The sequence below is a fragment of the Antechinus flavipes genome, chromosome 2 (assembly GCF_016432865.1).
Source record: "Antechinus flavipes isolate AdamAnt ecotype Samford, QLD, Australia chromosome 2, AdamAnt_v2, whole genome shotgun sequence".
NCBI lineage: Eukaryota > Metazoa > Chordata > Mammalia > Dasyuromorphia > Dasyuridae > Antechinus > Antechinus flavipes.
In genome coordinates, this window is record NC_067399.1 from 310,118,124 (window position 1) to 310,130,754 (window position 12,631).

At 35.7% G+C, this 12,631-nt stretch overlaps 1 protein-coding gene and 1 long non-coding RNA gene across 2 annotated transcripts in view; one reads left to right on the forward strand and one right to left on the reverse strand.

Annotated features, from left to right (window-relative positions):
• STON2 (stonin 2) overlaps window positions 1-12,631 on the forward strand; it is a 190,946-nt gene that overhangs the window by 170,502 nt on the left and 7,813 nt on the right. The window contains exon 6 of the mRNA XM_051977463.1: window positions 6,033-6,235. Coding sequence (XP_051833423.1) covers window positions 6,033-6,235 — 203 coding nt within the window. The remainder of the gene's footprint in view (window positions 1-6,032; window positions 6,236-12,631) is intronic.
• Window positions 6,078-12,631, reverse strand: part of LOC127549440 (uncharacterized) — a 113,335-nt gene continuing 106,781 nt past the window's right edge. The window contains exons 2-3 of the long non-coding RNA XR_007950609.1: window positions 6,323-6,382; window positions 6,078-6,173 (exon numbers count right to left, since the gene is read on the reverse strand). This is a non-coding gene — a long non-coding RNA (uncharacterized LOC127549440). The remainder of the gene's footprint in view (window positions 6,174-6,322; window positions 6,383-12,631) is intronic.

Consider the following 12,631-nt stretch of genomic DNA (forward strand, 5'->3'; position numbering starts at 1 on the left):
AGAGAGAGAGAGAGAGAGAGAGAGAAATATTCACATAATTTAATTCTAACTCATCACTATTAAGTTATGCCTCCATGTGGAGTTTTAATCTTTTTTCCCAAATTCCTCATATCCAGGTGGCTTATGGTATGATCTAATGACAACATTTCTTCTGTTCCTGTCTCAGTTAAGCTTCATTTAGGAATCTCTTAAAGTTGCAATAATCCCAGCATTTGACAAAATGACCTTAAAGTTACAAACAATTATTAACATCTACCTCGTTTTTCATCATTTTTATAAATCTATTACTTTTTTAAAACTATTTCCCATCCTATCCCCCAAAGAATCTTTGGAGGGATCTTACCTTTTTTGTGTCCTGGACCATTTTAGCAATGTGATAAAGCCTATGGACCCCTTCTCAGAATGTTTTTAAGTTCATAGGATTACAAAGGAAGCCAATTATATTAAAATAGTTATCAAAACATTAAATAACAAGTTATGGGCTTTAGGTTAAGAGCTTCTGTTTTATTCCCAATTCTGAGTAAACATGATTATTACTTTTGAATATTTTTAATACCGTATATACTCGAGTATAAGCCGACCCGAATATAAGCCGAGGCCCCTAATTTTAACCCAAAAATCTGGGAAAACTTGTTATATCAGTAGGTTTAGGTAGCGCACTGGTGCTGGCAGAGGAGGAGAGCGGGTGCCGGTATACGTATGTAGAGCGGTTGCCAGCATTAGTATACAGTCCGGTTACTGACTGTGATACTACAGGAACAGCTGCATCACCGTAGCAATGGCCGCCCCTATAGTATCACAGTCGGCACTCTCACTGTATACTACACAGCAGGGGGCATTCAAAGGGATATTTACACATGTTTTATCTAGTGACTCGAGTATAAGCCGAGGAGGGGATTTTCTGCCCAAAAATTGGGCAGAAAAACTCGGCTTATACTCGAGTATATACGGTACTTTTTTAAAAAATTCCTTTCTTGAATAGGAAGAATCTCTTCCTTGAATAGAAACTAAAATTCTAGTTTCTATCAGACTATATAAGAATTGAGAATAAACTCACTTTGTTTCTGTTATTAGGAAAAGGTAGATCAATTAGTACATGTAGTGTTGATATCCATACTGTGAAAGCTAAAGAAAACATATATCCCTTGTAATTTTCATCATCATTGTTGCGTTTTAGTCATGTCTGATTCTTCATGACCCCATTTGGGATTTGTTGCTTTTTTTTTTTTGGCAAACATACTAGAGTGGTTTGCCATTTCCTTTTCCAATTCATTTTAGATGAGGAAACTGAGGCAAGTAGAGTTAAGTGACTTGCCCAGCATCACGCAGCTAGTAAGTGTTTAAGGCTGAATTTAATTCAGGAAGATGAGTCTTCCTGATTCTTGGCTCAGCAAACACTATCCACTGCTACCTAGTTGCCCTAATAATAATTGTTAAACTAAAGATGGCATATATTACCTATCACAATCATAATATTAAGGCAGTTTTGCTTCCTGTTTTGAGGAAATACATTTTGTGAGAACAGGAGAATTTGTTTGGGAAGTATGTCTTGTTTCAAAATAAAATTTATCATTAGAAAATATGAAACAAAAAAGTAGACTGGATTTGAATACTAATTTCAAAAAATAACAATCACTGATATTAAAGTAATACTTTTTGATTTGAAAGCACTGTCACCCACATTATTTCATTTGCTCTATAGAGCTAGCTATGATCTCAAAGAAATTATTTAACTTCCTTGAATGCTAGTTTCCTCATATATGAAAAAGAGGCAATAATATTCACTTATTCAGTACTTATCCCAGTGCCTTGCACATAGCAGACTCTTAAAAATGCTTATGACAAAAGGCTGACAAAATTGTTGTGAGGAAAACTCTTTGAAAAACTCAAAACAAAACAAATAGAATAATAATTGTTATTATACTCATTTTACAATGAAAAGCTGAGGAGTAAAAAAAAAAAGAGGTGACTTGCTACATCTTGGTCACATAGATAACAGATATTCTGTTTCTTTTTGGATAATTCTTTCCATTATACAATCTTTTCAAGAATGAGGACACTTTAAATCTCAAAAATATATCATACCTCTTCATCGTAGTGCTACTATTACTACCCATTGAATGAGAATATACCTAATCTATAATAAGCCATTATAAGTTCTATAATATTTATAAATGATTTTGTTTTGTTACTCATCATAGCATCTACATATATGTGAAAAATAGTATGTAAGATATTATTTATTCAGTCTTTAAAAGGTACATTTGTATATTATTGAGTCATTTAATGAAAAGAGATTTTTTGTGATAAATTTTCAAGAACCACTTCACTATACCATACTGTTAATCCATTCTTTTATTAGTATTGAAAATAATGTATTTCTCCATCTCTTAGTCATTTTTGATACCATGCTAGCCTTAATAGCTATTTACCTGAGTATGTAGCTCAAGTAACAATTTGTACTCAACATACAGAAAAAGGTTAGATTATATTAATTTAACCAACAGCATACCATGCTATAGAATACAGTGTTTTGTGTTTTGTTGTTGTTATTGTTGTATATTTTTTTTTAGGGGGGGAGAAGGAAGGAGAATTGAAGAATGGTCAATTGTTTATTTATAAGGATTTGCACCATAATGTCATAAACTCGGAAGAGTCACAATCTGTCTGCAAGTATGCAAAAGAAGTGATTATAGAAAATTATTCTTTCAATTGCTAGGAAATTATAAATAGATTCCCTTACTTTTTACATTCTTTGAAGTAATATAACTTCAGTGCAATATTTCATAGCAAATTTTTAGTTGTATGTTGAAACTTACAGTATTACTTACCCTTCTTCAGTTTCTTAAAGACTGAATCAGTTTTCTAAGTAATTTCTCCAAGTATTACTCATTATAAACACTTTTGAGGCATTTTAAATATGTGAAATGGAGCAAAACAAGTACTTCACCAAGTAATATTTTCCTTGGAGAGTGGGTGTGTATGTTCTTACTTTCTGAGATTAAAAAGCCCTTCTCAGACCAATGGAGATAACTAATATCGTTTGCTTTGGGAATATGAGGATGGGGAGTTCCAGATGTCCATCTCCCAGACAAACGAATTCACCCCTAAATACACACATTGGGGAAAGCAGTGAGGAATTTTCTTTCATTTTAAGTCAAAGCCCCTTTGGAAGCAGTGTGGTTAACCTCTTGGATCCCAAATCTTTAGCTTGGTCTTTACTGCTGTTAATTACCAGTATTATGGGCCAAGCTCAGACTTTCTGGCTTTCATAACTTTACCTCATTTCTGGTCTCTAGGTTATTAATCCTTATTTCTAGGTCCTGGCCTTTAACTGGCCATTGTTCCCAAGCATAATGGGTCATTGAGGAAATCCTCACACTTTTAATGTCAGTCCTCACTCCCCAGTGTTTTACCATGTATTTAAGATGCAGCACCACACAGAAAAAGGAGTATTGGACATATAGTCAAAAGACCTGGGTGTGAATCGTTACTATGTTTCAAACTATGTGATCTGGGCAAATTACTTAATGTCTCTAGGCCTGAGTGGATTGGACCTTCCAGCTGAGTTCTTTGCTTAAAAGCTTGCTGTGGGACTTCTTTTGTTGACTCCACTTCTTAGACTCTTAATTCTTTCAAAATTCCTATCATTTTCTGCATGAAGTCTTTCCTGATTCCTCCATCTGTCACTCCCCCACCCATTATCTCATATTTATTTTTTGTGTAATTTTGTATGTGTAATCTCACCAAGTAATATGTAAACTCCTTTAAGGCAGGGTCTATTTACTTTTGTCTTTGTTTCTCCAGTGTCTGGGAGGTTATCAGGGCATAATGACTGGCCTATAGTGAAAACTGGCTTCCAAACTAGGCTCACCTGATTTCAAGTGTTTTCTTGGATACATCCTTGACATGTGATCATGGGCAAGTCATCTAACCTCCTACTGCTCCAGATCACCAAAGAAAATGCTGGTTTTCATTGGTGGAGGAAATTTCTTTCCTAAGAATTTCCCTGGATTACTAAAATCGCATTTCCAGTCTAGTTCCAGTCTCGTCACCTTAACATTGATTTCTCGAAACCAATACCACCAGCAATTTATGTACAAGTTGTGGTGAATCTAAATCAAGATAAGGAACAGATTGTATCCTCAACATGGTTGAGGAGCAGCCTAATCATGCTCGAGGAGTTTCATCTCCATCTTGTTAACCACTAGATGATGATTTACTTTTTTGATCACAATAATTCATATAGCCATCTAGTAATGGAAGGGAGTTATCATTTGTTCTATGGAAAAGGAAACCCAGATATATGAAATCTTTGGAGTACTGAAGTTGAAAACATTTAAAATATATATATATATATATATATATATAAAAGCTGTAATTATAGTGTGAACTTCTACAACCTTTAGTCACTTTTTCTACAGTGCTCTCTGCATCCTGTATAAATATACAGTGAGCTCATTAGATTTGGAGTCAGCAATAGAGTGTCATTCATATTGGGCAGTAATAAAAGACTAGTTTGTTTTTCTTTTAAACTCTTGTGGGGTCATAATTATGAGACTGGTCTCTGACCCAAATGCCCAGGACCTGAAAAAAACCTTGGAAGTCTTAATGAAAATCAGACAGTACATCTTAAAGAAACTAAATTCATTCTGCATCTCCTTTTGGCTTGGATTTCAAGAAATTTGTGCATATAGAAAAATGTATTTGCTTCAAGAGGAACCCTGTGTTCCCCTTGCCTTTTGTTTAATAAACAAATCCCTTGATTTGTACTGGGGAAGGACAAATCCTTTGATTCAGAGGGATCTTACTTTATGAGCCAGAAACACAATAAAGTACACAACCTGATATTTAAGCTCAAAAATATTTTAAAACTATCATTATAGTTAACAAACATAACTGTTAACAAATATATATTTGAGAAATGACTCTGGAGAAAGTCCTATGGGTTCAAGAGCATAAGACAATTTCTACTCTCAAGAACTTGCCATGTAGAATAGTAAAGCTATAAGGCTTTAGGGATCACTTAGTCCAGTTGCTTCATTTTATAGATTATGAAACAAAAATGCCACAATAAATCTGGAACCTAGATCTCAGGTATCTGACACTGAGTAAAGTTCTCTTTGCACTGAATTCTGATGGCTCCATATACAAGTAAAAATACCTATGTATGATCTGTGAACATATAATTTAGGATCAAGTATCAGAAATATATAGCTGGAAGGGACCTCAAAGATTATCTAACCCAACCTCTTTTATGGATGAGAAAACTAAAGCTCAGAAGAAGGTTATCATTTTCCTGAGCTCATACAGGTAGTACAAAATTCAAATCCACTCCAGAGAATTCAATCCAGATTGGGATTCTCCCAATCCATACTGCCTTCTAAAGTCATCCAAAGAGGAAAGCCATCCTTGATGTTTTCCTAACTCACTTTTAGCTGCAAGCCTTTTTTTTTCTTTCTCCTAATGTCACGGTCCTTGCTCCTGAATATTTGTGCCATATTCCACTGTCCATCATTAACACAAGCATCTAGGATGATCTCTTTTTTCAGCTCAGGGCTTTATTACTAGGAAACCAAATTACTGTAATCAGATAATGTTACATCAAATGGTGCAAAGCATGACTCGCAGCTGAGACAACCTCTCTATTTAGTTTCGAGGACTTCTCTCAAAATATATGCAGCTGTAAAGCCTACAGACAGTCCTCAAACTGCTTCTCACTTTCAATTGGCTATTCAGAGTTGTTCATGAAGGAGACAGAAAGAACACTAGATTTAGAATTGAAAGACCTGAATTCATCCAATGCCACTGATTGATTATTTGTATGATCTTGGGTAAGTACATCACTTCCTGAGAGTTAATTTTCCTTGTCTGTAAAATGGTAATCATGCTTATACTCACAAGGTTGTTAAACTGTTTCATAAACTCAAAATGCTATATGTACACACACACACACACACACACACACACATACATATATGAGTTCAGTTATAATTAATTCAACTTTGCTATCTCCATTTTTCTTTCTTTAGCTTCTGGTCACCCTCACTGCTTCTTCTGTCACCTTGAACTTGGCTCTGACCGGGAAGTGCCTTCCAGATTTGCTCGCCACGTAAATGTTGAGTTCAACATGCCAACCACCTCTGCCTCCAAAGCCACCGTCAGATCCATCTCTGTGGAAGACAAGACTGATGTCAGGAAATGGGTCAACTATTCTGCACACTACAGCTACAAGGTAGCATTATTTGGGATTGGCACACATTCCTAGATGCTTTTGTCTATTTTTCACCCATCACCACCTTCTCTATATCAAGAGTCTTACCTACTTCAAAGCTTCATCGTGGATGCAGAGGATTGTCCTTGAGATTTTTGAAGGCTGTACCTGTTGAGCACAAACAGATCCTATCAAGCTGAAAATGTTTTGTTTATGGAATCAATAATAATCTATAGTTCTGACTTCTGAAGACATGTCCCCTGGATAGTAGCTTCCTAATTGGTCTCCCTGCCTCAAATTTCCCTCCACTTTAATCTAGCCTCTAAATAATTTCTAAAATGATTTTCTTCAAGTGTTGATCTGATCGTTATTCCACTATTTAATAAACTCCAAAGACCTCCTATTGCCTTTAGAATCAAACACAAATTCCTTGATTTGTCTTTTAATGCCTTTTACAATTAATCTTCCCAATTGTATTAAAAATTACTCTCCTCCCTGCTCCCCAGAGTTTAATCCAACTATCTCCCCCTACCCCCGTGTCCCTGCAGTAATTATTTCTCATTCTTGCAATGCTTTCCCTTGTTGCTTGTTCCTATCACAATCTCTTCTTTGCTTCAAAACACAGCTCAAGTATGACTTTCTATATGGAGCCTTTTCTAATTCTTTCATCTGCTATTGCCCACTTTGCCTCCTAAAATATTTCCTCATATTTATTTTGTTTATAAGTATATTTAATATGTAAGTATATAATCTTAAATGTATGTAGATATGCATTTATATGTATGCATATAGATATACACATGCATATGTGTTGCGTGTAGATACACACACACATATACATATATATGTATTTATGTGTGTATGTATATATGTTTCTTATATACATGTAGTTTACCCTGATAGAAGGGTCAGAATGAAACCTCCTTGAGAGGAGGAGCTATATTTCACAATGATTAGAAAACTGGCCTCAAAACCAGGAACATATGGGTTAACTCCCATCTTTGACGCATATTGGCTCTGGGACAACAGACAAGTCACCTGATTTCTCAGTGCTACTCGTGGTTAAAGGTTGCAAAGAAAAAGTGCTGACCTGCATTGTAGAAATTTCCTCTCCCAGAGCTTCCCTAAATGAATGACATCACAACACAGGGCAATCCCAGGCTTAGTCCCATCACCAATGCCTAATAGAGTGATGGCACATAGTAACCACTCAAATGCTTTTTGATTAAGTGATTAATTAACTTCACAAGGACTTATCACCCAAACTTTGACTTTAAGGTACTGGGGATTTTTTTTTAGCTATAATAATTTGCTTAAGTAAATATTAAGGAGTAGAGATTTTTGCTTATCTGTTTCATCGGAGGGACTTAACCAGTGAAATTAAGAATATTGCAAGTGAAGGAATATTTCCCCCAGACTATATTTCATCCCCTTTCTTGCTACAAATGACAGATGGAAAAATCTGCTTTCATGCTGAAATAGTAGGGCAGAATGGGATAGAATAGGGAAAAAAACTATAATTATAAAATGACAGATTGGGTTTTTAAAAAAAGGCAGAGAGGGATTAAAAACTTCCCTATATTTTGTATCCTCAGTACTTAGAACATACCAGTTTCTCTACAAATTCTTTTTCATTTCATTCATTCATGTTTACTTCGGTCTTCCCACCATTACTGAAGAAAGAACAGAAGTATGGTACAGAGAATATTTGAAGTTTATGCTTTAATATATGCTGCAGGGAAGAGAAATTGAAGGTGGCAGAGTTGTGGCAAGCCAAGTTAGGAATTCAAAGCAAAAATTGTTGCTGCAGGAGTGGTTGTTATGAACCTGAGAATAAAAGTAGGAAATGTTCAGTCTTCCCCCTTTGGCTTGCCACCATTGACAAACACAATGGTTGGTTAAAGAAATTTCTTGATATATCAGAAAAGCCATGTTGTAGGACAATAACTTTATTATAGTGTTCTGAGATATATACAAAGCTAGGTGGATTTTTTACAAACAGATTGGGTACAAGATAGTAAAGAGAATGATTTCCAAAAGAGAAAAGGAAGTATTTATTTAAGGAGTACAAGACACAGTAACTGTAATAACCTTATCTTTGTGTGGTACTTTTTTCCATAGTGCTTTCACTTTGTCATGTTTTTGATGCCAAATTCCCTAACCACCAGAAAGAACAAGAGCTCCCTCTTGTGGGATTTTTTTTAGCCCTAGAACTCACAAAAGGTTATCCATATACTAGCCTGTCCATATATTTTATTGCCTTAGAACCCATATCATACAGTACCAAGGATGTTGATTAAAATTCCAATATATTCAAGACCTACTTCAGTGTCCTCATTTTGATATGGAGGTGTTCCTGAGTTTTCTAAGGCTCTGCTGGAAAAGTATAAAATCTGGTTTGTCCTACCAAACTGGAAAAGCTTCAAGAACAGGCCAAACAGAAGGCTGTATATAGGTCTTCTAGAGACCAGCCACATAGCATTGAGACTCATCACCAGAAGGTTGATCAAGGGTGATGAATATTTTTATCTTCAGAAAAACATGAATATCTAACAATAAGATGTATATCCACCCCAATGAAATAACACATACTTGGAGCTGCCATAAAGAACAACTTTATGATGCTGTTCTAGTGTTCTAAACTTTACATCATTTGATATAACAAAAATTCTTACTACATCTTTGTCTCTTTAACAACATGATTCCAATTACACCATGTAAGAATAAAGCTTCAGGATTTTGAAAAGCAAATGTGGGCAAGTCACCATATACCTTGCAATTCAGAAGTTCTTTGTTTTTTAAAAGGCAAAGAAAGGATTTGAGGTAGAAAAATAAAATATGATCAAATGAACCCGAAAAGTTTTATTTTGTTCAACAAGGCCTTAATATTTTCATTTTAAATAGGATTTAGTTCAAGATTTTTTGTAAGGAAGGATTTTTATAAGATCACCAGAACAATGGACTTTATTGTCTGGGGTGGAATTCTTTTTTGTGTCTGTTTTTGCATTAGATTCTCCCTTTCTTTTGGGGGGGAGAATTTTATAGCTTTAAAAAATGTGCTGTTCTTAAATACTGAAGTTCAGATTTGCCCACCCGCTAAACATTGTTTCACGTGGCTACAAACTTCTACATTCCTGAACTCAATGAATTTACAATCTAATTAGATCAGAACTTTTTAGAATTACAGAATTTTGAAATTAGAAAGAACCTTAGGGATTATTCAACCTACACTCTGATTTTACAGAAAAGGAAGCTGAGGCCAGAGAGCTTTTATGACTTTTTCAGAGTAACATAGTAGTAAGTAACAGAACCAAGAGAAATTGGGTTTTAGGGGGCAACTACATGGTGCAGTAGATAGAGCATCAGCTTTGAAGTCGGGAGAACCTGAGTTCAAATCTGGTCTCAGATAATTAACACTTTGTAGCTGTGTGACCCTTTGCAAGTCACTTAACCCTACTTGCCTGAGCCCAAAAAAAAAAAAAAGAGAGAGAGAGAGAAGAAAAAAGAAAAAGAGAAATGACGTTTATTAAACTCTGAGAAAATGCTCATCCTCGTCTATGCCATGGAAATTAGAAATAACCTAATAGCTTTTGTAAGAGAAGTTATAATATGAAAAATTAAGTTCCTCCCCCCACACTTTTTTAAAGGAGAAAAATTAAGTTACATCTATAAGACAATGGTTGATTTTCAAGTAAATAGTGAATAAAAGTCTCTCCTTTAAACCTCTAAAAGATATGGAGACTGGATGATATATATATATGCTGAAAAGGCTTGTCTCCTATCAGCTAGATAGACAGCTAGAAGCTATCTACGAAATAGTAAAAGGGACCATATCAGTTTCTTTGAGGGACCCCCCCCCAAACCCCAGACTAGGCACTTTCTTATACATTATCCCATTTGAACATCACAACAGTATTATGAAAGTCATGTGAGATAAAGGAAGTATTACTATACTGATTTTACAGATTAAAACAGACTTGAAGGATTAACCCTTGCCCAAGGTCACCCAATTAGTAATAGTCATAATCAGGTTTTAGACCTATGTCTCTGATACTAAGTCAGTGCTCCTGTTTCTGTACTCTGCAACCTTTTGTGTGCATTGTAAAACACTAAGATGACTAACATTGTGTGAGAAAAGTATTAGCATTGGTTTGTCTTCAATGGTCTATCATGCTTGTTCATTTGGGAGGTAATTAGGAATAAGGATCAACTATTTGAATAGTTCCTGACTTTATAAGCTACATTTTGGCCATTAGAATTCTTTACTTTACTAAATTTCAAGTAATGTAGAATGGAAACTGGGGATTGAGGGGCAAGATTTTAGTTTGGACCCAACTGAAATATATTGACTGCTGATGCATCTTTGCTGGAGATGCATCTTAACTGGAGCCTAGGGAGAACAAATTGAAGATCTTAGAAAAAGATCCATGGAATTTTGGGTGATAATGGTACATTGAAAACCAAAGTTTGGGGGTCTAAGAGGTCAACTATGTTGGAAATAATGTTGATGGTATCTAACATTTACATAGTGTCTCCTCTGTGCTAGACACCAGGCTAAGTGCTTTGCAAATATTTTCTTATTTAATCCTTACAACAACCCTGGGAAGCAGATAATCCTATTATCTCCATTTTGTTATACCCATTTTGAGGAAACTGAAACAAACATAGGTAAAGTGATTTGCTCAGAATCACAGAGGTAATGTCTGAGAATGGATTTGAACTCAAGTCTTCCAACTTCAGGAATAAGAAAGTCTACTTTTGTGGCTTTAAGGCCTAGTTTACTAGTTAAGCCACTTACTAATTGTGTGATCTAGGGCACCTCTTTGGGCCTTCATTTTCTAATTTAAAAAAAAAGAGGATGATAATATTTATGCCAGTTTCCATGGCATAGATGAGGATGAGCATTTTTTCAGAGTTCAGAGAAGCAATCCCTTTTCTCTTGGTTCTATTACTACTATGTTACTCTCACAGAATTATTGTGACGAGCAAATGAGAGAATGAATGTAAACCACCCCCCCACCACCACCACCCTCACCACCCCCGATAGAGGTCTTCATGTAGAGGTTAAACAACTACTTTGGGAGTATTGTTAGAAGGAATTCCTATAAAGATACGGGTTGGATAAAAAATTTTGATTTGTAATAGACAAAGAATAATATTCATGTGAATTGTTGTTATAGAGAGAATAGGGGAGAAGCTATTTGCCCTTTGGCTCCCATTATGCTTTTGGATGGGTACTGAAGATGTGAGACCACAGGAAGGAACTGCAATGGTTTGTTTTCAGTAAACTCTGTTCCTGGTTGAGGCCGAGGTAAGCAGGTTGAAGCTATAGAGATGCTTTTAATTTTGACAACCATAGGAAGCAATGTGATAGTAGAAAAAAGAATGAAATTGGGATGAGAATTTGGGTCCAAATCCAAGGTGTGCTATTTTCTGTTCATGTGGGCTTGGATACTTCATTGGCTTCTCTGGATCTGGCTTCCCTCATCTTGTAAAAGATTTTCAACTAGATCACCTCTAAGATCCCTCTCAACTCTAAACCTATAATCTTACTTCCAGATAGGTCTATTGACTGGATTAAACTACACCCAAAGATCTGTGGGATAATGTGGGAAAGAAATTGGTACATAGAGATGCCCCCACTATCACTCCTGACACTGACACACTGCCTGTCTAGTGTTCTCATCACCGAATTTAATCTGTATATCCAACCCCACCCATTGGAGAGGATGCTGGGGACCACAGCAAATCATAGGATCACAGATTTAATCAATCAATATGTCATTTAATAAGTATCTATTATGCATTTACTCTATGACAGGTACTAAAGGGGGAGGGAGGAGGGAAAGTGGTTCCTAGCCTAAAGGAACTCACATTCTAATAGGCATACAAGACACAAGCTACATAGAAGATACATGCACTCTAAATGTGAGGTAATCCCAGAGAGAACATACCAACAGTAGGAGGGGAAAAGAGAAGGAAGGGAGACTAGGAAAAGCTTCTTGAAGGTAACATTTGAACCCAAATCTTTTGGGAAATCAGGAGCTGGAGATAAGAAAAAGCATACTAGGCATAAGGGACAGCCAGTGAAAGCTCAAAGTTGGAAGATGGAATATCAGTTTCATTCTCTGTTTGTATCACCCCAGGAGACCTTGAATATAAAAACAACGAAAATCTCCTCATTTTTGATACTTCAGAATAGATATGTAAATACTCCTTTGCCCACATTTCATCAGAAAATTAGGAACAGCAAGAAGGTCCATGTGGCTGGATCATTGAATGTGTGGAGGGAAATAAAATAGGAGAAAATAGAAAGATTTTTTTAAATGCTATATTGTGAAGAACCTGCTAGAGAGAATAGACAGAGGACATACAAAAGAAATATTGTGAAGGTAGAAAGGAAAAGACACTATAACA